This window comes from Nothobranchius furzeri, chromosome 1 (genome assembly GCF_043380555.1).
Source record: "Nothobranchius furzeri strain GRZ-AD chromosome 1, NfurGRZ-RIMD1, whole genome shotgun sequence".
Classification (NCBI taxonomy): Eukaryota; Metazoa; Chordata; class Actinopteri; order Cyprinodontiformes; family Nothobranchiidae; genus Nothobranchius; species Nothobranchius furzeri.
In genome coordinates this window covers 63532351-63559544 of record NC_091741.1, presented here as the reverse complement: position 1 = coordinate 63559544, position 27194 = coordinate 63532351, and the positions used below count along the sequence as shown (strand labels likewise).

At 43.4% G+C, this 27194-nt stretch overlaps 1 protein-coding gene across 1 annotated transcript; it reads right to left on the bottom strand.

Annotated features, from left to right (window-relative positions):
- Window positions 1-7411: 7411 nt before the first annotated feature.
- On the bottom strand, window positions 7412-26001 carry sult4a1 (sulfotransferase family 4A, member 1). Its single transcript, XM_070549773.1, has 7 exons — window positions 25702-26001; window positions 23157-23296; window positions 21857-21937; window positions 21479-21605; window positions 21268-21362; window positions 11421-11559; window positions 7412-7672 (listed from the first exon to the last, which is right to left on the bottom strand). Exons 1-7 carry the CDS (start codon window positions 25868-25870, stop codon window positions 7560-7562), a joined length of 864 nt encoding a protein of 287 aa, XP_070405874.1. The 5' UTR covers window positions 25871-26001; the 3' UTR covers window positions 7412-7559.
- Window positions 26002-27194: the final 1193 nt, after the last annotated feature.

Genomic DNA, 27194 nt, shown 5'->3' with positions numbered 1-27194 from the left:
AACCCTGCACTGCTGCCTCCCAGACTGCTGAAGGCACAGCCTTTTTTTTCCCAGGTGTGGGTCATCAGAGGGATTCAGCTCAGCTGTGCTCCTCAGCAGCCTGGAAGAGAGGAGGATGAGGGGCGGTGTCGGGCTGATCACCGGGGCTGGGTGATCCTGGCTCCTCCACCCGAAGAGGCCAGGCTGGTGGCCATAACAAAGTCTTTATTTCTGAAATACGCTGTTTTATTGTTCCACTCATCAGACAGACAGGTATGATCTGTGTGGGGTGTACAAACCCTCTGATCTCATGAGTCTCACACTGCCATCAGACCTGCTGCCTCCATCCCTGAGGACCTCTGGACCAGATCCTGCCATCAGCTGGTTGACCTTTAACCCTATATCCCTGATCCACAGTTCCCCTGAGACATTCCACCTCCTGGGACAGAGGACATCGATACGAGCCCCGACCCAAAGCAGGAGTCTGTTTTCCTGTTTCTTGAAGGCAAAACTGAGAGAAAACATTGTTACTCAGTAAACTCTGAATCTGATGCTAAAAGATTTCTCCCTTAGCTCACTTTAATTCAGTCCTGATTCTACATCTATAAATTATTTATTACAAAAAAACCTTTTATAGCCACTCTGAGTTTCCTCCCTCCAGTAAACCATTATTTATGTCTTAGGAAATCTTCTCAATTCTTCTTTTTATCTGTTTTTGTCCCTAACTCATCTCTATTATTTAACAGATCATTTACTGACATCAGTTCAATTTTCTGATTGGGTTATTTTAGGACGTGTGCAGAAAGCTGATCGATAACTGATCAGTGGTTATTGTGGGGACAGATTTCCTGGGGTGGTGGAAAGGTCCACCCTCTTTGGGTTATTCTTCTTACACGCTTCTTCTAGTAACAATTTATTTAGTCTCCATGCCTTAATCTGGAGTGAGAATGGAGCTGTAACCATCAAATCAGTCAGTTTACCTTCGTGAACATGCTTTAACCCTGATGGTGCGTGTGCATTTCTGACACAGCAACCATTGGTCTTTTGCAACATCTCACGTCTTTTCCATTTATTTAAACACATTTATTGATCATGAAGTCTTACAAGGTTCTAGAATAAACAGTTTGTAGATAAGTAGAGAGGAAACACAACACAATAGAAACATCCCTTATTGTTCCACAAAGGGGGAATTCAGATGTCACCAGTCTAACCCATCTGTCTGCAACACAGCTGGCTGACTAGTCCCTCTGAGATGATTGATGGGCTGCTTATTAATCCATCAGTTATGGTAGAAAGTCTTTCTGAAAGGCTTTACAACAAGATACCATGTTCGCAAACTATGGTCCACCCATCAAGATGTCCAAAACCCAGTAACACAATAACGATTTCAGTCAGGTCCCTTGAGTCTGAGGAAGGACAGTGAACTCCGAACTGAAATGTAGATTGATTAATCTGATATAAGAGTCTCAGGACTCTGGGTGCCCTGAGGGACAGCAGGGTGGAGGACAGCTGAGAACAGTAGTGATACAACTGAGTATCACCTCAGATATTTCATAGCAATTCGGCTGTGAGCCACTGGATGATGATCATTAAATTCTTTTGAAGCTGTTATGTCCTCTTGAAGCAGACAGGACAGGAGCCATAGCTTTGGGCAGTATTGAAAACGTCTGCCAGCTTCTTGGTGAATTCCTCAGCACGCTCTCTTAGAGCCAACCCCATGATGTTGTCTGGACCAGCTGCTTTCTGTGAGTTTATCCTCTGCAACGTCCTTCTGTCATCTGCAGTTGACTCACTAGAGCCCCCTGGTGGGGTTGTGGCCTCAGTGCAGGGAGAGGAATTTGATGACTCCAAGTGGGTGTGGAAGTTCTTCAGAGCTTCAGGTACCCAGGGTTTCTGGTTTGCATAGATGTTTACTACCTTTGATCTGGGGCCGCACTCCATGGTATCTTGTTGTAAACATGAGGTGATGTTTATGGATGTACGGCACAACAATGGGCTTCAGGATCTCATCACGGTATCTCTGTGCATTCAAAATGCCATCAATAAAATGCACCTGTGTTCTTCGTTCATAACAGATGCCTGCCCATATCATAACCCCACCACCACCACGGGCCACTAGATCCACAACATTGACATCAGCAAAGCCCTCACCCACACGACACACACGCTGTCTGCCATCTGCCCTGAACAATGTAAACCGAGATTCATCTGTGAAGAGAACACCTCTCCAATGTGCCAGATGCCATCGAATGTGAGCATTTGCCCATTCAAGTCTGTTACGGCTACGAGCTGGAGTCAGATCAAGACCCCGATGAGGACGACGAGCATGCAGTTGAGCTTCCCTGAGACGGTTTCTGACAGTTTGTGCAGAAATTGTTTGGTTATGCAAACCAATTATTTCAGCAGCTATCTGAGTGGCTGGTCTCAGACGATCTTGGAGGTGAACCTGCTGGATGTGGAGGTCCTGGGCTTGTGTGGTTACACGTCATCTGCGGTTGTGAGGCCGGTTGGATGTACTGCCATATTCTCTGAAACGCCTTTGGAGACAGCTTATGGTGGAGAAATGAACATTCAATGCACGAGCAACAGATCTGGTTGACATTCCTTCTGTCAGCATGCCAATTGCACGCTCCCTCAATGCTTGTGTTATCTGTAGCATTTTGCTGTGAGACAAAACTGCACATTCCAGGGTGGCATTTTATTGTGGGCATTATAAGGCCCTGTCCACACGTAGCCGGGGATCTGCCAAAACATAGATATTTTTCTACGTTTTGGCCTGTCATCCACACGAAAACAGAGTTTTTCACACGAAAACGGATCTTTTTCAAAACTCCGGCCAAAGTGAAGATCTGCGTTTTCTCCGTTTTGGGTGTCTGCGTGTGGACAGACAAAACCGGAGTTTTAAGGTCCGCAACGTCACTTTCCGCGACAAAAAATGCTGACATCACGTGTGCGACCTGTGTTTACACTAGCCGACAGCATGAATGCCCTCAGAGCTGCGCTCGCTTTATCAATTGTCCAAGCGCTTTTTGCTTGTTTGTTTTTGCAAGCGGAATTACTGCTCCTTGCAGAAGACCACAGACAAAGGACGAGGTTAAGAACGGGGAAAGTACTGCCGCCTACAGGTCTGGCATGTCCTTAACAACGTTATCCGGGTACGAGTGGACAGAGATGCAGGTTTTTGGAGGGGCGGATATTCGTTTAAAAAAAAACGGCTACGTGTGGACTAGGCCTAAGGTACACCTGTGCACTACTCATGATGTTGGATCAGCATCTTGATGTGGCACACCTGTGAGGTGGGATGGATTATCTCAGCAAAGCAGAAGTGCTCACTATCACACATTTAGACTGATTTGTGAACAATGCTTGTTAGAAATTGTAATATTGTGTATCTGGAATGAATTTTAGATCTTTAAGTCCATCTCATGAAAAATCAGAGCAGAAACAAAGGTGTTGCGTTTACATTTTTGTTGAATGTATATGTATACAGAACCATACATGGTTTTGTTTTGGGCCATCATTTTATCTTTTGTCTAACTCAAAAGTTGTGATTGGTGTAATTGGACATTTGTAATGTCAGAATTACCACAACTGTTGGATGTATTGCGGCCAACTGCAGCAGGGGTAGCAAGGCTTTTTTTAGGATGGCAGTTGCCACCCTATGCCACCCCAGTATATCCGCCCCTGACACATTTGTTGCACTGAGATGTATCCATACTCAGAAGAAGATCTCTCTGTCTTCATGTGTAGCACCATCTGCCAGGTAGAGAACAGAAATGGCTCCTCTAGGACACACAGCGATGATCCTTCATGGGAGCTTATAGCTTTTGATCACCAGATGCTGAGTAGGATCAAGCAAGATGATTCCCCTTGTTGCTATGGAAACACACTGGTTAAATGTAAGCTCTAGGTGGGAAAGGATCAGCTTCAAAACCATGTTTTTTATTTTCATTTATTTTTTTAACAATTGGGAAATTACATCAGCAAAAGTACAGCATGATGGTATTTCTGTTACTGAGACGTGCCCCTGGTAGGAGCCAGAAGAGTGGGGAGAGGAATCATCAGTGGATCAGTGAGCATCAATAAAGATCACTGGGGGCAAAAAATTTATGTATTGCCAAATCGATCAATCTGCTTTGTCATGGATGCAAAATGCAAAACTGTTTTTTAACCAGCGACGCAAAAATACTGGTCTGGAATATACATGTTACAGACTTAGAATTAGACCCAAAAATTTAATTTTTATTCCTTCTATACGTACTACTGCAGGTTAAACACTCTTCAATAAACCAGCATAACTCTTCTTTACCTTGTCTGTCAGGAAAAGACCTGCAGCTACACAAGAGCTCTCCTGTTGAGAGGTAGGTTAGGTTTGTCCTACTGGATTTTTCTACAAGTGTTTTACAGTGTAAAGTGAAACATTTCTGCTAACTCTGGCAGAGTGACATGTTTACTATAAACACAGACATTTGTTGCTAACTGTTTATTGTTTATGCTTTGTTATACAGGTGCTGATCATAAAATAAAAACATGACAAGTTGATATATTTCAGTAATTCCATAAAAATTAAAACTTGTGTGTAAGTTTCATTCATTACACACAGACTGACACATTTCAAATGTTTCTTTAATTTTGATGATTATAACTGACATCTAATGAAAATCCCAAATTCAGTATCTTCGAATATTAAAAAGTTGTGAAAAGTTCAATATTTGGCATATTATCAGCTAATTAACTAAAAACACCCGCAAAAGCCTTTAAATGGTTTCTCAGTCTAGTTCTGTAGGCTACACAAACATGGTGAAGACTGCTGACTTGACAATTGTCCAAAAGATGACCATTGACACCTTGCACAAGGAGGGCAAGACACTGCTACAGAGGCTGGCTGTTCACAGAGCTCTGTGTCCAAGCACATTAATAGAGAGGTGAAGGGAAATACAAGATGTGGTAGAAAAAAGTGTACAAGCAATAAGGATAACCGCACCCTGGAGAGGATTGTGAAACAAAACCCATTGAAAAATGTGGAGGAGATTTACAAAGAGTGGACTGCAGCTGGAGTCAGTGCTACAAGAACCACCATGCAGACGTTTGCAAGACATAGTTTCAGCTGTTGCATTCCTTGTCTCAAGCCACTCTTGAACAAGAGACAGCATCAGAAAACAAAAAGGACTGGACTGCTGCTGAGTGGTCCAAAGTTATCTTCTCTGAGGAAAGTAAATTTTGCATTTCCTTTTGAAATTAAGGTCCCAGAGTCTGGAAGAAGAGAGGAGAGGCACAGAATCCATGTTGCTTGAGGGTCAGTGTAAAGTTTCCAGAGTCAATGAGGGCTTCAGGTGCCATGTCATCTGCTGGCGTCTACTGTATTGTGTTTTCTGAGGTCCAAGGTCAGTGCAGTTGTCAACCAAGACATTTTAGAGCATTTCCTGCTGCTGACCAACTTTATGGAGATGCAGCTTTCATTTCCAACAGGACTTGGCACCTGCACACAGCTCCAAAGCTACCAGTACCTAGTTTAAGGACCACAGGGGCACCCCCAGAAAAAGTTATGGGACAGGGCCAAAGAAGATTTTGGGATGGCACACCTAATTGTTTCTTTTGGAGAGTTTAGCCTGTGGCGATGCAATGCATTGCTTCTTTCTTTCCTTTTTTTTTTTAATTCAAAAGCAATATGTATCCAAAACACTTAACTCAAACTTGAGAAACACACACATTTCAGATAAATACATTCAGTTACCGGTATGTGAAATGTTATTTCAATATTGATTTTAGAATTTTATTTTTTGTTTAAATCCCCTGTTGCTGTCTTCACAAAAATCTATGAAGATATAAACTTTTTTTAAATGGTGAGCAGCAGAAACATATTTAATTCAGATAATTTCTTTACTCATTAATTGTATAATTGTTTATTGGGTTTTAAATTTCTGTCTTGAATAAATAAGACTAATTTAAGGTTTGAGTGAACATGAATATGATAAATGAACACTGGTCTTCCCTGGGGGGCTAGTAATTTTCTAGGGCCACCCCTGAGGGGCGTCACTGAAGGACCATGGAATCCATGTTTTTGATTGGCCAGCAAACTCACCTGACCGTAACCCCATAGAAAATCTATTGGGTATTGTGAAGAGGAAGATGCAATACGCCAGACCCAAGTATTCAGAAGAGCTGAAGGCCAATATCAGAGTAACATGGGCTTTACAACACAATCAGTCATTCACCCATTCACACACACATTCGCACACTAGTGGGGATGAGCTACGATGTGGCCAAAGCTGCGCTGGGGCGGACTGACAGAGGCGAGTCTGCCAAGCACTGGCGCCACCGGTCCCTCCGACCACCACCAGCAGGCAAGGGGGGTTACGTTTCTTGCCCAAGGACACAACGACAGCGACAGACTGAGCGGGGCTTGAACCTGCAACCTTCCAATTATGGGGCGAGCACTTAACTCCTGTTCCACCGTCGCTCATACTTTTTAGTTGGCCAAAGTTCCTTTTCAATTCATTGGTCTTAATTGATATTTTAATATTTTGAGATACTGAATTTGGTGATTTTCATTAGTTGTCAGTTACGATCATCAAAATGAAAATAAACATTTGAAATTTATCAGTCTATGTGTGATGAATGAATCTGATAAACACGTTTCCCTTTTTGAATAAAATTACTGAAATAAATCAACTTTATTATGATATTCTAATTTTATGACGAGCACGTGCATTATCACTGTTCTTGTGGAAGTGGAAAATTCAAACGCAGATATTAAAAACAGTATCCAGGGTCATTCCCGTCATTCCTGGATTTTATGAGGCCACAAATGAGGGATATTTGATGTATAGTTTGCATTAAGGGACACATTTTAAAGCTGATCCAGGGTCTGCAGAAGGCAGAAGTCTGTTAATCATAGCCTGGCCAGTCATGCCAATGGGAAGCAAAGGGTCTGGTAACGCTCCCATTCAAATAACCCCACGCTCTGAAAATTCTAACCGAGCCAATCAACGCTGAGCAGCGTACGTCACACACAGCGATGCTCAGTTTTTCATAACAATGAAGATGGCATCTGAAACGGGGTTCACTGCAGCTCTTTCCTCTGTCCTAAATTACTTGAACATGTCTGTAAAACCACAAGAAGAAGAAGAGCTTAAAGCCTTTCTTCTAAAGAAAGATGTTTGTGTCATCGACAAACTCAGTCTTTGACTACAGCAAAAAAAAAAAACACAGGGTCACGCAACACAGTCATCATTTCCGTCTTTTATCTGATTGGTTATTTTTGAGCTGGCAGTCCCACCCCTCATGGTGCTCTCCGCCTCAGTCCTGTGAAGAATAGATAGAGGGCAAGTCTGGCACGCCAGGCCATGTTGATCACTAGTTGATTCAAATCTGCTGATGTGGAGCAGAGTGACATCTAAAACCTGCAGAATGGTGGCCCTCAAGGACTTGAGCTGGGCACCATTGTCTTACAGAGTCATCTCACTGCCAGATTGTACAATCATGCTAATGGAGGAGTGTGTGATTGGTACATTTTGTGTGTTTCGGCAGGATGTGAGCACTTGTAGAGATTGCAGTGGTAGTCCGTGGTGAGGAGGTCCTCACAGACAGAAGTCAAAGGTTAGGTCAGACTTGCCCATCTTCTGCCTGTAGACTGCATCAAATTTTTCATTCATGGACACTGTGAAGACGTCCTTCCACAGACCTACACGACCTGCAACCAGAGCAAGGACAGTCAGATTCCACGCTGCAGTTTTCTGTCCTCACCCTAAAAAAGATTCAGCCTTTGTTCTGATGTAATCCAGCTGGTTTCAGCCTGACTCAACTCACCTGCTGCAGAGAGAGAGAGAGAGACAGACGAGGGCTACAGTCAGCTCTGTAAAATCAAGAGTGGGCCAGAGAGCAGATTTCAACTCACTGGATGAACAAAAAAGATGGAAGGAGGGGACACGAAAGAGGGGTATAAATAAAATATGAATAACACAAAAACTTAAAATATAAGGAAACAAACACAAGATGCAAACAACAATCTGAGGATGTCAAATAAAATCAGTGTTTCAGTCTGGCAGAAATCTTGACTGAACCGTTTGTGATTCCATATGATGCCACAGAGTGGTGCTAAAGTCTTCAGCCTGAGGGTAAACAATCCCTAAAAGTAGACCCATCTCAGTAAATCCTGGCTTATTGTCAAAGTGAGCCTGTTGGCTGATATCTGTCTGTGAGGGCTCAGACATCTACAGGTGCTTTACGATGCCTTCCTTCACATCTCCAGACCTACATCCAACAGCTTTCTGGTGAATAAAACCTCAGATCAGCTAATCTTTATTTACTTCTCCCCAAAAAGTAAGGTCCGAATTGGAGGTAAAAAGGCATTTAAATGTTGCCACTCCTCTTCAGAAGTGTCTAAACTTCAGGTCTGACTGAACTACTTTAAAAGAAAGCTGGAAGGTTTAGATGGAGATTCGCCTGGCTGCCAAGCTGAGCGGATCTTATGGTGATTTATTCATTTTATTCTTGAAACCATCTTTGTGTTTCTGTTTGTTTCTTTAAAAAACTGATTTGTAATCTCAGCAAAGTTTGTCCCCGTTACATAAAAGGTTTTAATTGACTGAATGAGATAATTAAATGCTCCTCTTAAAAACAAAAATCAACACAAACACAACACGGTTCTGGTGAGACCGGTTATTTGTGTGAAAATGCTGACTTACATATTTGTGTTGAAACAAATAAGGAGGTGAAAGGCGAGAAGCTTATGAGTTGTTGAGATGCTCGTCTCTAACCCTGAGTCTGCTGGGGTCGGTGGAGGAAGGAGTCTAAATGGTGATGAGCTGAGTTCCTGCTTACATTTTTAGTTAACACACATTTAACCAGGTTAGTCCAGATGACAGCAAAGATCTCATTTATAAGAGAAACTGGGCCATGCGTGCAGCAGCAAATAGATGTATTCCACCCCCCAAGTGTTAGTCTGTTGCCATATTCCCCAGAGTTAGATAAATGGGAAAAAGCATTTTGTAACCAGACCAGTCATTCTCCTAATTTGGCAGTATTCGGCTAGCTTTAGCTTAGCATATACAATGTAAGTGAATGGTAACAGCTAGCTAGTATGAAAAAGACAGCTAGCTAGTATGTTCTCCCAAACCAGATATTGATTAATATTCTCCACTAGTGTTGGAGGAATACCGAGGGCAGTAAGTCATTGTCTTCTACGTTCCACATTGAATAAGAGTTTTGTGAAACACGGTATTGCTATAAGTTTTCCCAACTCTCTACTACACAGGCAAGAACCTTTGTCGTGCATTAGAAATGTCCCAAACCATGGCAGTAAAAACTTAGCTCATGCATTTGTGTTTAAGGAAGTATAGGCCTTTAGGGCTGCTGCATCATGTTCTTGCGCCTTGCAGCGGCGGATTACAGCCTTTTGTCTAGTCCCAAGTCTAAATCAGCTCCTGTGACTCTTTCTTCTTACGTATTATTTACATTTGCAGTTTATTAGATTATTGAAGTCACTAAGACAAATTAGAATCATTACTGAGTAATTTTCTTGACTATTTTACACAAAATGCTAGCTGTTACCATTCACTTATATTGTTTATGCTAAGCTAACCTTTTTCCCCACTTTAACTCTGGGGAATAAGGCCACAGATTCAAAAGAAATTTCCCTAAAAACCAGTGAACTAGAGATAATCAATAATTCTTCTTTCATTAAAATCATTCACTCACAAAGTGGACCGCAACAATTTTACCACATTCTGATTAATGTGCTTGGATTTAGTTAGATTTGTATTTTTTTAACCCTCTGGAGGCAGGCGTTGCAGATTTGCAACGTTAAAACCCACACCTGGTTACTCCACATACGTATTTCATGAGTATTTTTTTACTCAGAAGTACCCCTGAAGGACTTTGTTGTTCGTCCTTTTATCAAAACTTATTTTGAGCCTGAGAGAGTTAAACAGTGGCTCAAAACAGGAACTTTCAGTTCAGTTGCTTTGTTTGAGGACGTGAAAATGCAGAGAGGGTCAAAACTTCCAGGTTTCCTTGTTAAAGGGCAAGTCGGATAGGAAGGGATGATTCCTACATATCCCAGCAGACTAAGCATCAGACATATAAAGGAGAACATCATCACTGTCACTGCCATCATTACCATTAATGCCCACTACTGCAGCTTCTGAATTTTACTTCTATTTTCTAAATTAACTCAATTAATATCCAGGAAACTGAAGACATTTTTCGATATAAATCAAATTCTGGAAAACACTGACTCTGAGATAAAATCATACATTATTATTTTTTTCTGTTGTATTTACAATGTTCAAAATGATGGAAAAATCAAACATTTAATAAGGACTTTTAATTAAAAAGTAACACAAACACAAAGTTAAGAATAAGAAAAAATAATACACAGAAAAGTTAAAAACACATAAGTAACAGTACTCTGAAGGTGTGTGGGTGAAATTGGCAGAGTGAGGTTAAATGAAGGTAAAATAAAATGTTTTTATGTTTTATAAAGCATCAAACTGATGTTTTGGTGGAATTTAGGAATTCCTTATTTCATCTTTTGATAATAATTTGCCTTCATTGCTTTAGAGAGGAAACAGAATAAAATGCATAAGGGGAATCCTGTCTGACCTCCTGTTGGGTCTTTAGTCAGCTTGATACTGAAGATTTAAATCATCTTATCCAAAGGTTCTGACTGAATCCATCTAGTCTTGTTCCAGGAATCACATCTAGTTGGTTTAAAGAGTAGACCATACCCTGAACTCACTTCTTTTCCCACTTTTTGTCATGTCATGCTAAAAATAAAGAAAAACACTCCACTTCTTATGCTCAGATTTCATTTTAAACCATTTTTCATTCTTTCTGCACATGGGTTGGATTTCTCAAAAGCAGTTGAAGAAGAGTAAATAATTTTTTCATCCCATAAAATCGGCCTTCAGCAAATTAGTTAAGCTTGTCATTACTATAATCGTGTGTTGTCTCAACAAACAAAGAAGACAATGTTGTGTTCTGATGGTGATGATCCAGTAGGAACATCTTACAGCTGTGACAAGTTTATTACTGAACTGGAGTCATTGTAAACAGTCTTGGATTCTTTCCAAACATTTTCCAGGATGTACTTTGGTCAGACGAGAGTGAAACTAAAACTTTAAACAGTCTGCAAGCCCTGAGTCAGAGGACAACCTGTCAGTCCTCAGAGAACTCCGTCAACCCTGCAGGTTAAATAAACTACACATGTAGATGTGACTTTATTTTCTTATTTATCTCAATGCAAAAGTGTATAGATAAAAAAAAGGTTTGAAGGTGTTCAATGATAAACTTAAAACAATATTAAGAAAAGGCTTGTTATAGAGTTTACAGCTTCAACAGAAACTCCTTTTATGTAATTTTAAAAAAATCAGATTTCTTATATGAAATCTTCTCCTTGTTTACAAATGAGAGGCTGTTTGGTGTCCTCTCTCACTCACCCCTATAAATGGAGAGTTCCTCGGATTTACAGCACTGCTCGATCAGCTGGTTGCAGTTTTCAACCAAAGCCTCCAACTGGACTTTGTCACAGGAAACATCGAGGAACCGGGCCAGCTGCTCTATCATCGTCCCCAGATCCTAGAAAAATAAGGGAAGAGAATAGAAAGCGTTAACCTTTGTTTAATCAGGAAGCTCCAGCTGAGGTTAAAACCCTCTTTTTTAGTGAGGTCCTGGCAAAAAACAGGCAGCAGCAAATTTTTCTGTTACTAAAATGACATAATTAAACACGAGCAAACACAAGGAAAGACTACATTTAAATTTGGTTTACCAATACAAGCAATTTTTAAAATTTATTTTGAACAAATAAGATAAAATGCATAAACATCTATAATTTAGGCGGATTGGTGCTGCATCTGCAGTGATGCAGGCGTTGTACTGGTCCATCGTGATGAAGAGAGAGATGAGCCAGAAGGTGAAGCTCTCAATTTATGGGTCGATCTACTTTCCTACCCTCACCTATGTTCATGATCTTTGGGTAGTGACCGAAAGAATGAGATTGCAGATATAAGCGACCCAAATGAGTTTTCTCCGCAGGATGTCTGGGCTCTCCCTTAGAGGTAGAGTGAGAAGTTCAGTCATCCGGGAGGGGGTTGGAGTAGATCCGCTGCTCCTCCACATCGAGAGGAGCCATTGAGGTAGCTCGAGCATCTGATTAGGATGCCTCCCTGGTGAGGTTTTCTGAGCGCGTCCAACCGGGAGGACTGTGTCTCCCACCTGGCCAGGGAGCACCTTGGGATTCCCTCGGAAAAGCTGGCCCAAGTGGCTGGGGAGAGGGATAGTCTAGGCCTCTTTACATAGGCTGCTGCCCCTGCGACCCGACTCCGGATAAGCAGAAGAAAATGGATGGATGAGCATCTATAACTTAACACAAGTTACTTGCCTGTTTATGCACATTACGCATATGCATACATATTAAAAAAGTTTCAAAGGAAGAAGGATGAAGTTTAACTTTTCACCCCTGATTTCTTAATTCAAGTAAGTCACATCTTAATAATGAAACTGTGCTAATCAAAACACATGACATGATATAGACACACATGCTTATTTTCTGTATCCTAGAGAAAATAAATATAGAATCGGCCTTGAAGATTCTTGATTCTGCAGACTGTTCCACGCCAAGAGATAAAAGCTACAGGATCGTCACCAATTTCGTTTCAATCAAACAAACTAGAAAGCAACAAGCGATCCTGTAAAGAACCAGTACTTTTCAATGCAAGAAGGGTAGGAAGATGGCAATCAAAAAAGAAAAAAAAAATTTGTTTTAACTGCAGTTTCCTTAAAAGTTTCTCTACATGTTCAGATATGCACCACCTCTATTTTACCCTCGAGAGTTCATTCCTTTGTGCGTTTATCAAATTGGAAAACAGCCTCTCCTTTGTCTTGTCTGCACTTTCAGTTAGTAATGCACCAATATGAAATTTTAGGGCCGATACAATATCCGATATTAAGATCACTGTTATGGCCAATAACCAATATTTGCCGATACCGATATACTGACATTAATGCTTCTAAAATCAGCAGATTTTGCATAAAATGAAAATGATGAAAGCTAAATTCACATTGTTATGTACACACACCACACACATTTAAAAAATAATTAATATATATATATTTTAAAAATATGTTTAAAGTGACAAAAACTGTAATTAATTTTGATTCAAAAATGTAAGGAAAGGGAGAGAGAAAATGAATAGAAAAGAGGGAAATCAGTGGATGCAGGGAAAGGAGGAATAAGTGCAGAATAATGAAAGGGTAATTGATGAAGCTCAAACCAAAGCCAGCTTGAACAAGTGAGTTTTCAGCTGCTTTTTAAAGGAGACCACTGAGTCCACTGATCTCAGGCTCAGGGGGAGAGAGTTCCAGAGTCTGGGGGCCACAGCAGCAAATGATCTGTCACCTTTGGTCTTTAGCCTGGTGCTGCACAACCAGTAGGCTTTGATCGCTGGACCTCAGGGACCTGCTGGGGGTGTAGGGACTAAGAAGATCACCAATGTAAGATGTGCTTGTCCATGTAAGGCCCTATAGACCAGAACCAGGTTCTTGAAATGAACCCTGAAGTTGACTGGCAGCCAGTGAAGCTGGAGGAGAAGTGGGGTGATGTGGGTGTGTTTGGAGGACTTGGTCAGAAGCCGAGCACAGGCATTCTGAACCACCTGTAGACGTTCAGGGAGGTTCTGCTCAGACACGTGAAAAGAGAGTTACAGTAGTCTAAGCGTGAGGAGATGAAGGTGTGGATAACTGTCTCAAGTTCAGCGTGGGACAGAATGGGACTCAGCTTAGCAATGTTCCTGAGATGGAAGAAGGAAGAGCGAACAAGAGAACTGACATGAGAATCCAGGGTGAGAGCTGGGTCAAAGGTCACACCAAGATTCCTGACTGAGGGTTTGGTGTGAGAAGCAAGCTGACCAAGAGAGTCTCTGACTTTGGGAACCAGCTTGTCTGGGGCACAGATGAGGATCTCAGTCTTATCTTCATTCAGCTGAAGAAAACTCCCAGCCATCCAGGTTTTGATAGAGTCTAAGCAGGTGTGTAACAGCTGCAGCTTAGACATCTCATGGGGCTTAAAGAGATATACAGTTGGATGTCATCTGCATAAAGATGGTAGGAGATTTCTTTAATAGAGCTCAGAATGTACTGAAGAGGAAGCAGGTAGAGTAGAAAGAGTAGAGGCTTCAGCACAGAATCTTGTGGGACACCATGGGTGAGGAAGGTGGTGGAGGACCAAAACTTGGAGACAACCATAGAGAAGGAACACTCGGACAGATAAGAGGAGAACCACTCCAGAGCAGATCCTGATGGTCCTACCCAGTCCCTCAGCCTCTCCAGTAGCAGGTGAGGGTCAACAGTGTCAAAGGCTGCAGTCAGGTCCAGCAGGACCAGAACAGAACAGTCCCCTGCATCACTGTGAGGCAGAAGGTCATTAGAGACCCTAAGAAGAGCTGTTTCAGTAGAATGAGCTCTACTAAAACCTGACTGGAAGCTATCATAGATGTTATGTTCATCAAGAGCAGCTGTGAGCTGTTTAGCCACAACCTTTTCCAAGATCTTGGAGATGAACGGAAGTTTAGAGATGGGTCTGAAGCTGCTATGGAGAGAGGGGTCAAGAATCTCCTAGGTATGGTGTGTGCACGATAAGTGTAACTTGCACATTTAGAGCTCAGGTCACCTGCCCAGGTGTTGAGTTACAAAGACTTCTCAAAGGGCTTGGTACCCACACAGCCTTGCTCATTCCATGGTAGCTTTCAAATGTGTGTGTGTGCGTGCGTGCGTGTGTGTGTGTGTGTGTGTGTGTGTGTGTGTGTGTGTGTGTGTGTGTGTGTGTGTGTGTGTGTGTGTGTGTGTGTGTGTGTGCTTGTTTACAGAGCTGCTGGTTCTGCTGCCTCATAAGTCCCAGATAAGTTTTATTTTGAAAACATAATTTTGTCTTGAAAATTTCAAGTCACTGAGAAAATAACTTGTCATGCAGACAACAGTGATGTTACTAATATTATACAATGATAGTAAAACTACCAGCTACTTTACTTCATAAGTATAATAAAAAGCTTATCTCATTTTTTAACTACACATTTCCCTGCAGCTGACCCTGCATGCAGAGACAACGGCTCCACGTGTGTCTTACATCATGAGTATAATAAAATGTTTATCTTCCTTTTAAAAGTGTAATCCAGTGGATTAAATCATCAGCATTGAGCTCCCTGCCAAAGTGGAAACCAGAAGGTCAAAAGTGGGAACAAAGTGGGCGGAGGTGTGTGTAGTGAGCTTTTATCAGGCACTAACGTCAGGAACCCTGGTGATATTCTAGTCCAGGGTCTTTCCATTAACTCTCATTCACATGATGTAACAGAAAAACTAGAAAAATGACATCTATTTATTTCCAGATGTAATTATTCCAGTTCTGTATTATCAGTATGTTGACACCAGAATTGAATTTAAAATATTATTAAGCTCTGAAAGATCAAGCTCCATATTTATGTTCCAGATGTTTCCAGCATGCTGCTCTCAGTTTGGGTTACCCGGGTTTAACCCTTTAGTTATGCTGTCTCAGGCTTAGTGGAAGACAAATTTACTCTCGCTACTCTTTATGTTTACCTTTACAGTTATTGTTACCATTAACGTAGTTTATTTCTGTTTATCTTCTATTGAAATGATGACTAGTCCAACCCATTTGGGCCCGGGTCTCTTGCCTGTCCCCTGCTTGGTAATACAGTGCATTATTCAACATTGCATCAAGTCAGAGAACATCAGCAGTAGTAGGACAAAGATGGCTGTGCTTGGAGGGGTGCAGAGTGGGATTGTATTATGTTCTGTGGTGAATCTTGGTTCTCCTTTACCACAGAAGGCCACCATGTGCTCACACGGCAACATCATCAGCTTTACTCCTAACATCACATTGTGGGCTGAGCCATTTGGTGCAGCTTGATGTCACCTCTGATTGTGACATGGAGAGATACCTCATCCAGAGACAGTGTCCCGAATCCTCATACTCTTCAACAAGTTCACACCCTGCAGATGTTTTTGAGGGCTATTAGCGCCATGATGAGATTTTCCCAGGATGGCCCCAGAACACATGTGTTTGCTCTCATGTGTAATTTTCAAAAATGAGCTGACTTGCTGTAGGGGGGGATAAAAAGGCTGCTCCAAGTCATCACTTGTATCAGGCCCAAGGGGCTGCCCCACCCTACTGACATGGGACCAGCAGTATGTCATGCACCATCCACTCCCTTATCCGTTTAATTTGATATTGTAATCGCTGCAATACTCTCATGTGACCTTTAAACATCTGCTGTTTCATTTTGTTTCCCCACTCAGTCTGGGAGGCTAACTTCTAGTATCACCAAGTGCAAATAACAGGATGAGTCACTTTTATGCACATAACAGTCTGATAGGTAGCCATCACTTGTAGGAAAACATTTCAAGTTATATGCTTTCCACATAATGTTTATGATTACTTTACAGTGATGAATGTGATAAGTTAATTATAATTTTCATCTTTAAAAATTTGGTTGCTGAGGTAATTCAGTCCCTGCACTAAAGGAGTGCAGTTCTGGTCTATGTTGCTGGTGGAATGCTGGACCTGTTCCTGGTGAGGGTTGAACTCCTCCAGGGCTGCTCTTTGTCACAGGTTCACAACCTTTATGAACAGAATTTCTTGATGTAGTTGGGCTTTGGGGTTGGGGGTAGGTGTGAGTATGTTGTGTCTAATGGCCGGAGGATTTCATCTCTTTTAATTAAATGGTCCTCCAAACCTCATCAAGCTATGGGCTCCAACTCTTGCTGGGAGGTTCACAGCCAAGTGTGAGGCAGCTGGGTGTCACAGTGCTGCAGAGTAGTTGAGTGATTGAGGTGAGGATCCAATTGCAGGTGAATAAGACAGGCAGGCTGGTGAGAACATTTAGGAATCTTTAATGTGAAGCACACGGATGCTGAAACAATGAACCGACCACCCAAGGATCCAGAGGTGAAGTTCTCCCCTGGCAGTGCCTTCTACAATGGCTCCTCCTGAGCTGTCAACTGGACTCCTCGTTGCAGACGGCCTCGCCGCTGAGCCTCAGCTTCAGCGTACCACCCTGCTCTCCCGAGTCCGGATGGGAGGTTGAGTTGGGAGGAGCTGCAGAACTATTCCTGCTTCGAGGGCACCAGGCTGGCAGTGTGCTCCAGTGTGAGTTTTGGACCAGTTGAAGCTTATAGAAAGTTGGTCCACAGCGTGGGGAGCGAGTCCAAGCTCCGCCATCACCTTCAGTCCAGTAAATGTTCCAGTCATCTCCAGTCCAGTCGTCTTCAGTCCAGGCAACATACCAGTCACCTTCAGTCAAGTCAGCACCTCCGACTCCAGGCAGGGCCGGCTGGGGCGGAGCCTCTTTGACAGGTCAGGAAAACAAGGATGGTTAGGGTCTCCACCTGGAACTCCTGGAGGCTGATGAGGAGTCGAAGCCGGGTCAGCTCAGCTTGCAGGCGAGCGAGCTCCACCGGGTGACCTGCAAGCTCAGTCCCTCTGTCTGGAGTCGGAGGTGCTGACTGGATTGAAGGTGGCTGGTATGTTGGCTGGACTGAAGAGAACTGGACTTCTGGAGGCAGCTGAGAAGGCTGGACTTCCAAGCTGGAGTGCAGAGCAGGGGCCTCTGAGATAGGCGTCACAACTCTGGTTTCTTGGCGCCGCCGTCTGGTACCCACACCTGGTTCCTATGCCACAACCCCCAGATTTCCTGGTCCTCTGGTCAGGTACTCACCTGGGGTGTGTCCTGTCACACCCATCAACCCCCTCAGTCCACCTCCGATCCTGACTGTCCTGTTCCTGAGGATGTCAATTTGTCACAGTTCCCCTCCTGTTACCATGACCTCGCCCAGGTCTTCTCTAAATGCCCGACCACCATCCTTCCTCCTCATTGCTCATATGACCTGGAGATTTGACTCCTGCCTGGCACCTTTCCACCTCGGGGCCGCTTGTTCTCCCTGTCCCCAGCAGAGACCCAGGCCATGGGCGCCTACATCTCAGAGTCTCTCCAGGGCGGGTTTATCCGCCCTTCCACCTCGCCAGGGGCAGCAGGTTTCTTTTTTGTGAAGAAGAAGGAAGGGGACCTTCGACCCTGCATCGATTATCAGGGCCTGAATAAGATCACGGACCATGATCATCACCCCCTGCCTCTGATGACCACCGCCTTGGACGCTGTGTCTCAATCCACCATTTTCACTTAGTTGGACCTGCGCAGTGCTTACAATCTAGTCAGGATCAAACAGGGCGACGAATGGAAGACTGCCTTCATCACTCCAACCGGCCACTGGGAGTACTTGGTGATGCCCTTTGGCTTATGCAATAGCCCTGCGGCCTTCCAACGTTTATTCACTGACATTCTGCGAGATATGTTGGGCAGGTGGGTCTTTGTCTATCTGTACGATAATCTGATTTACTCCCGAACCCATGAGGAAGACATCTCACATGTCTGAGCCATCCTCTCCCAGCTTTTGGAGAATCAGCTCTACTGCAAGCTAGAGAAGTGTGCTTTCCATCAAGAGACCACCTCCTTCCTGGGGTTCATTATCTCATCCCGTAGTCTGTTAATGATCCCTCAGAAGGTCCAAGCAGTGGCCCAGTGGCCTCTACCCACTTCCATAAAACACCTCCAGAGTTTCCTGGGATTCTCCAACTTCTACCAGCATTTCATTTGCGGTTTCATCACCATTGCGGCCCCTCTCACTGCCCTAACCAAGTCATCCAACCAGACGCATCCTTTCCGCCTCACCCCCAAGGCCACACAATCTTTTAACACTCTGGTCCACCGGTTTACCACCGCTCCTATCCTTGTGCACCCCGACACGGCAAAACCCTTCATGGTGGAGGTGGATGCCTCAGAAATAGGAGCCGGGTTGGTTCTCTCCCAACACAGCTCAGACTCTAAGCTCCACCCTTGCGCCTACTTTACCCGTAAATTCTCCCCAACCCAGAGGAATTACAGAGTGGGAGACAGGGAGCTCCTAGAAATTAAATGGGCATTAGAGGAGTGGCGGCAGTGGTTGTTGGGTGTGACAGAACCGTTTACCTTCTGGACGAATCACCAAAACCGTATCCACATACAGACCACCAAACAACTTAATCCCTGTCAAGCTCGTTGGGCACTGTTTTTCGAATCTTTCCATTTTCAACTGGCTTACCGCCCCGGTTCTAAGAACTTGAAAGCTGATGCTCTCTCTCGACATTACGCCCAGTCCACCCCATCAGAGAGCTGCTTCCCATTCTGCCAACTCAAAGGTTTGTGGCTGCCCTCCACTGGCCGTTGGAGGACGCCATCCGAGCCGCCTTACCCAACGACCCTGCACCTGCCAATACGCCTCCCAACTGACTCTATGTGCCTGCCGCTTGTTGCCTCGAGGCCCTAACATGGGCGCATGCCTCTCGCCTCTCTGGTCACCAAGGGAGAACCCGCACTCTCCAGTTTCTACAATGAGCTATCTGGTGGCCCTCCATGAGCAAGGACATCCAGAAATATGTGGCCACATGCCCCACCTGTGCCTGCTCAAGGTCCCTGAACCAACCCTCCACTGGGAATTTACGGCCTCTCCCAGTTCCACTCAGACCTTTGTCTCACATCGGCCTAGACTTTGTCATGGGATTACCCACTGTCAACCATCTCGAGACCATACTGACGATCGTCGACCGATTCTCCAAGGCTGTCCACCTAGTGTGCCTCCCCGTCTGCCCACTGCTAAGCAGACAGCCGAGATGGTGGTACGTCTCCACGGGTTCCCCAGGACATTGTCTCGGATCGGGGGCTCCAATTCATGTCCAAATTCTGGAAGGCGTTCTGTCGCCTGGTGGGTGTCAGTAGCAGCCTCTCCTCTGGCTACCACCCCCAGACGAATGGCCAGACAGAGCGGACGAATCAACAATTGGGCCAATACCCCCGATGCTTCGCCTCCTCCCAACCATCCACCTGGCCCAAATGTCTTTTGTGGGCAGAGACAACCTTCACATTTCCTCAGCCATGGGGTTCTCACCATTTGAGGTATGTTACGGAGACCAACCTCCCCTTTATGACCACCAGGAACCTGAGACAGAGGTCCCGCCGGCCCAGGCCTTGGTCAGACGCTGCCGCCTCACCTGGATCTGGGCTAGGGCGGCCATTAAACGAGCGAACACGGAGTATGCTCGCCAGCATGGACAGCGCCGCCGAATCTGTCCCTCCTTTCGGCCTGGCGACAGGGTATGGGTGTCCACCAGAAACATGCGTCTGCCCTTGGGCTCCTGGAAGCTCGCCTCTTGGTTTTTGGGACCCTACCCTGTTGAGAATAGGATTAACCCAGTGTAACCCAGTTCTCTCATTTTGGACTTCTGGGCCTGTCGCTCTGGAATTTAGTGAGCAGTCCCTCGGGGGGGGAGGGGGGTCATGTCATGCCCGCTCTCTCACGACACCCACACGCCCCATCCAGAGGGAGATCGACTCACTCCCGCCAGCAGAACTCCACTACCCAGCATTCCCAGTGTCAGACTTCTGGCCTACGTCATATGCCATACAAAGGGAAGTACCTCACAACACCAGCTCACTCAGTCATTGTTTCTCGCAAAACCGTGTTCTGAGTTCTGACCAACCCTAGCCTGATTACTCAGCCTGTTCTAACCGGATCAGCCAGAGCCATCCAGCCTGCTGACTTCCAGTAAGTCAGTCTTGTTTACTTTTGGAACCGCTGTGCGCTCACGCTTCCAGACGCGTTGTGTCCCCGGCTCCTAGATCAAACCGCGTGCCAGTCTCGCCCAGCGTTAGTCACTCCGCGCTTGGGTCTAAAGATATGCAACACTCAAACTCCCACTAAATCAGCTCAGCTCAGACTTAGCCTGACACTGTTGTTGAGAATGAGTTTATTTCTGTGGAAGAAACGCTCTGGCGTCCTGTTTCAGGAAGCAGAATTCAGAGGAATGAGGGGTGGGAAATGACAGCAACACAACTCCACCGGTGTCTTCATTCCCTCTTCTTTCTTGGGTGAAAAATGCAACATTTTCACAAATATAAGTCTGCTAGCTGAGACGTGCTAAATCAACACAGCCTGCCACGGTTACAAACCAAGGTGGGTGAGTCCATGAATGCTAATACTGCCCTGTGATGTAGAAGGGACTGACCTTTTATGACCCTATCATTCCCCTGTCTATTTTCTTTCTGTGGCTGATGCAGGAAATAGGACTAGGAGACAATTTTCACATTCAGCATGCATGTGAAAGTCAGCTTGACAAATAGTATTTTAAAAGAACAAGCATAATACATTTCTGACATACCCTGGCACAGGAGACAAATTCTGTACCTTGTACATGTCCTCATATTTCAAGAAAAGAACATTTGAGTCCAGACGATGCTCCCAAAATTCCTGAACATGATCAAACCAGGATCCGTACCCCACTGAGAAAGGAAGGAAAGGAGAAGTCTGAGAGTGATGCAGTAAAGTTAAAAAGTTTTAATATCAGTGAGATGAAGCAGAGTAAATGTCTTTAAACCCTTTGATAAATTACACTCACATTTGTCATTCATGAAGCGCCGGCAGAACTCCTGAAAGGTCCCCCGGTAGCTCATGGTCCTGAGAGAGCGGTGGAACTGGTAGTAGGACACTACCAGATCTTTGGGGTTTCTGGCCATGTAGATCACCTAAGAACCAAAACAATAAAGCATCAAAATGAGTTTTTGCAGAGCTGTAGTTTAAAACACAGTCCTGTAGATTAGCTTGCTGGACAAACAGCTAACCTAACTTCAAACATCCCAACAGACACAGTTTCAAATTAGAACTTCTTCTCCTTTGCATTGTCAGTTCAAAGTAACACCTTCCTTAAAATACATCCATCAATGTTTTCATTAAACTTCTTGAAGCAGTAAATGTGTTCATGAGCAGCCCTGCTGACCTTAGCCTCCCCGTTGTGCATGGCTGTTGGAAGAAATCTGTGGGGAAGATGGCTTTTAATAAAGCGAGGCGACGTCAGCTCCTGTAGAAGCACAAAGGGAATCAGTCCACAGTCTTTAGTCAGTCCTTATAGATGTCTACCTGATCAAACATCCACCTGAAATGTGTTTTATCAGAAAACTGTTCAATGGAAAGTTTGTAAAAGCTGATGCTATAAAAATCTAATATTACAGCTGTAAAGAAATTTTTTTCTGTTTCATATTTTCATTTTGATTACAACTTTGTAGATTATATGGAAGTAGTCCTGCTAGCACAGGAATTAGCTCACAACAGCAGTTCATTGCTTCCACAAAAGTGAGTGAAAATAAAAAACCAGCTTCTCTTTAGTGTGTGTTTTCTGAGTGTCTATTGTAATGTGTGTAGATTTTGTAAACTCAGCTGAATAATGAATTGCCCCTTGGGGACTATGAAGTATTTGAAGGTGTGGTTGACTGAAAAATATTTTTAAATGATTATTTCTGAATATAATCAGTCACTCTGAGTTTTTAATAAAACGTAAAACAGTTTTCAACACTTATCTCCTGGATTCTGATAGAAAATAGACAGTGAAATGCTAGGATTTGAAAATCCTCACATATCTAATTCACTCTGTGAATTTGCATTCATGGCCTTGCCCATCTTGGCTTGCGCCCACCCATAGGAGGGCAAGAGCAGCTCATAATTCTAACAATTAAGTCTGAAATTTGCAGTTATGACGACTGGGCTGGATTCAGATGCACTTTCCACATATCACCACCAGGGAATGCCAAATCACCATTCTGATGCATCACACCGACAGACCGGTAACAGCAAAATTGTTCAAAAAAATGTGCTTATTATTCACCAATATATGAATATCCAGCATTAAAAAACAACAAAGCTAATTTCGTGAAGTTAAAGGTATTGGCCAGACTCTGCATTAACATCTATATAAATATAAATTGGGTTAAGTTTTTGATTTTGTTGAGGAATCGTGTCGTAAATCATTACAGAAAATCAAAATTCTCTCCTTGCAAAGTTTTGCAGCGAGGAGAGAGAGAGCGGAGAGTGTCTTGGTGATAGAGACTTTGCAACATGGCTGAACACATTCTGTTAGCCAATCAGAAACGAGGTGTGTGTGTGATTAAAGTGTCCCCATTGAGACGTTGCAGCATTTAAAATGTTTCTCTCTGATCATCAAAAATCAAGTCCAGCTTAAATATCAACAGGAACATTATCTTTGGTGTGAGTTTTGGTCAGATGAGTGCCATCTTTACTCGTACCTGTATGATGTCGAGCCCAGGTTGTGGGTATTCTAAGACAGGCAGCTGTTCGTCTATGTTCATGAGGCCGATCTCATCAGGGTCTGCTCCATCTGCTCCCTGGCTCACGAGATACACCACTTCCTGTAGTAAACTGGTGCCTGCACACAAAGCAAAATGAGATAGCCAGAGACATTTAGGACATGTGGACTGCAGAACAACACGGAGACACAGTCAGGTCCATAAATGTTGGGACATCAACACAATGCTAACATTTTTGGCTCTATACACCACCACAATGGATATCAAATGAAACAAACAAGATGTGCTTTAACTGCTGACTGTCAGCTTTTATTTGAGGGTATTTACATCCAAATCAGATGAACGGTGTAGGAATTACAACAGTTTGCATATGTGCCTCCCACTTGTTAAGGGACCAAAAGTAATGGGACAGAATAAGAACCATAAATCAAACTTATACATTTCAATACTTGGTTGCAAATCCTTTGCAGTCAATTACAGCCTGAAGTCTGGAACACATAGACATCACCAGACGTTGGGTTGTACAAGAACACAACACAAAGCTGGCAGAATGGAGGAAAAACTGAAGAGAAGCTTCTGTTTCAGGTCAAGATCACCACATTCTGCTCAGGATCTTGTATGTAGTGGGAAGCAATCCAGTAAAAAGAAACTTGGCATCAGTAGCTGAATGATGTGTCCAACAACACTTAAGTCTTGGTGGTCTGACACTGAGTCAAATAAAAACACATTTTCTGTCAGACCATAACCCCAAAACATCTATTTTGTCTTTATTGTGTAATGTGGAGCTGGCTCTGTTTCACACTCAGCAAAGGTAAAACATGCAGTCCTCCTAGATGTCAGAGTTTTAGTTTTTTTTTAAAGTTAACATTTGTTCACTGTCTTCTCTGTGCAGATTTTAGCTTTAAAAACAAATTAATTGTATTTGTTTCAGTTCCACAATATCATTTCATGGCATCACAGAGCCATGTGATGCCTTGCAATGTGAAAACTTTACCAAATGTCTCCACATTCTTTTGATGTACTGATAGCTACCAGGCACAGAATGCACAAGAAGATAAAACAGCATCACATGATGGGACACTTTTAGTCCGTTTCTCACTTTGCTCAGAAATCTTAAACCAGATGAAGAGTGTGTGCAGAACCTGCCAGGAACCAAACAAGACACATTCAGAGAACCGTGCACAAGGATTAATAGGAACATGCGTGTGTCTGTGTGTGTGTGTGTGTGTGGGGGGGGGGGGGGGCAATTTTTAGCTGAAGGAGTTAATTCAATCAAATAAACACTAAAATGAATAAAGGGTTTTGGACTTCTGGGTGCTGCTGACTATCTTTCTCATTTGTTAGGCAAGCCCACACACACACTTGCTTTAGAGTCCTTGAACTCTGAAAGGTGCTAAACAAGTGCAGATCATTCATCATGATAATTCTCCTTGGATTTCTCTGGTTGGATCTCAGAACCAGTCATCTTTACATGTTTTGGGTTTTATGTTCAGATTTCTCCAGGAGCAAAAACATAGAGTTAGAACCTCAGGGGGCTGGACCGATGGATGGATGGATGGATGGATGGATGGATGGATGGATGGATGGATGAGTAGATGGATGGATGGATGAGTAGATGGATGGATGGATGGATGAGTAGATGGATGGATGGATGAGTAGATGGATGGATGGATGAGTAGATGGATGGATGGATGAGTAGATGGATGGATGGATGAGTAGATGGATGGATGGATGGATGGATGGATGGATGGTTGGATAAACATTCACTGCCCTGTCATCCATTCTAATAAATTCCTCCACTGTAAGTGTTCACTAATTATTATGAAACTTCAATCAATTATATGGCGCTAGCTACAAACCACTGGGCCAGTTCCTGACAGGACTTATGTTAGAACTATACTGAAATCTCTAAAATGTAGTCTCTGTTCATGTGGTGCTTTACATGACTGTAAATCTATAAATAACTTTTGTAGGAAAAACAGCTTAAAAATTCTGTTAAGGACTGCCTTGTGTTGGTTTTCTCAGCATCAAAGGGAGTTTGTATAAGGACATCATCAACACTCTTCAGACGTCTCAGGGGTCATTGTCTCCCACCCGCAGATCCCTCACCAGGCAGCTTGCAGCCCTGCACAAGGACACTATAAACACAGCCCCCAGTATGTGTGTGAGTGTGTGTGTGTGTGCGCGTGTTATCTTGATGAGGACCAGATTAGAATGTGGTGAAGTATGTAGCACAAACAGAACTTATGGATTTATTTTATTTGACTCATTCGTTTGTTGGGTAACTTAAGAGCAATCTGAGCTAAATGCTGACAGAGGCCTCCAGAACCTGGATCAGCTGATAGAAGCAGGATTACTAACATCAGCTGGAGCATCAGCAGCTTTGATAAAATAATCAGCATCACAACTCTAGTTTGTGCATTTGATTCATGTTAAACTCTAATAAATAAAGCATAATTATGGTTTAGAGCTGCAGCAGCAGCTGCAGCAGAGGCATGCGCACCTCCTGCGCAGGCCTGTTTACCTGACTTCGGGTAGGTGACGATCCACACGTCGCTGCTTCTGAGGGAGAAGTTGGAGATCTCCTCCATTTTTCCTTTGCAGAACGGTGGAAGACGCACTCCATCAAACTCGAAGTATTTGCTTTCAAACTCGATCGGCGTGCTCGGCGTGTTTGCCTCGCTCTCCGCCATCCTCGGAATCGGACGCCAGCGCAGTTAGAAGAACCGGGCCCACTCACCTCCCAACAGTCTGTCCTCTGATAAACACACCGAGAGGGTTAAACTGGTTGTGATGGAGGGACTGGTGCAAGCAGGATGCTGCACACAGGCTGTCGCAGTCAGCGAATCCTGAGCGGGAGAGGTGATGTAATGCGCGTTCTCGCAGCATCAGGACCACTTTCACGTGGGTGCGGCGCGCGGCCGCAGTGGAGACATAAACATCCAGTCCTACTTTAATACGCACCATATAATAATAATAATAATAATAACAATGGGTTAATAAATAATAATATCTGTAGTTACACACTGTTATAACAACCATAACTAAAGAAAAGTGGTTTAATTTGCATTTTTGCTTGTGCTTCGTGTGACGCAGCACTAGTGAACGTCACGCGATTGGATCAAAGCTGCTGTTTATCGGATCTTCTTTCATGGCTGAAATTCGCTCATGATTCGGTTATACAGTTGACATATAACTAAAGGGCGTTTCCACCGATTTTCATCGTCTGAATTTTCTTTGATCAGCTCTATAGAGCTTTAGAGCTTTCTGTTTCTGACTGTTCAAGAAAGAGCAAAAATTATGATCAAATTCCCCCAAAATGTTTTTCTGTTGAACTTCCACATATTTTCTTATTCTTTGTTTCATCTGGAAGACAGATAATAAGGTCTTGGATAAGCCTTTGGATAAAATGAAAACAGTCACGTAAAACTACAAAACAAAGAGATCAGATTACACAAGTTTACAAAATTGGGCTGAATTAAGTTTTGGTTTATAGCAATTTATAAATTGTGTTATATCTCTTAATTCATCAAATATTTAATTCATATTTAGTTATATAATGTATATTTTAGCCAGACATTTAAATTATTTAGGCGAAGTTAAAATTTGTAACATTAATTGAGTTTTAAAGATTCAACTATTTGTGTGGAATAATCTCAACCACAACCAAGCGTCAACAGTCTAAGTATTGAAGTCTATGTATTAAACTCGATGATAAAATAAATTAAATATTCTGTGGAATTGCCCTTTAGCTACGTGCCAAGATGTAAACTAACTTCAACGTCGTGTTTGTTTCTGGAACACTTTGTTCCCAAACAAATTGTTGGTGTGTTAACAGTCGACACATGAACACATGCGTCGTATTGGTGTATCGTAATGTTCTAAAACAGCTAACTAACCTTGTTAGTTAGTGGTAATTTAAACCAATCCCTCCGATTTGTGATTACACGAGTAGGGTGCGTTCAAGTGCTTCTTCAAACTCACTTGTTCCCTTATAAAGAACCTTTCCAGAGATTC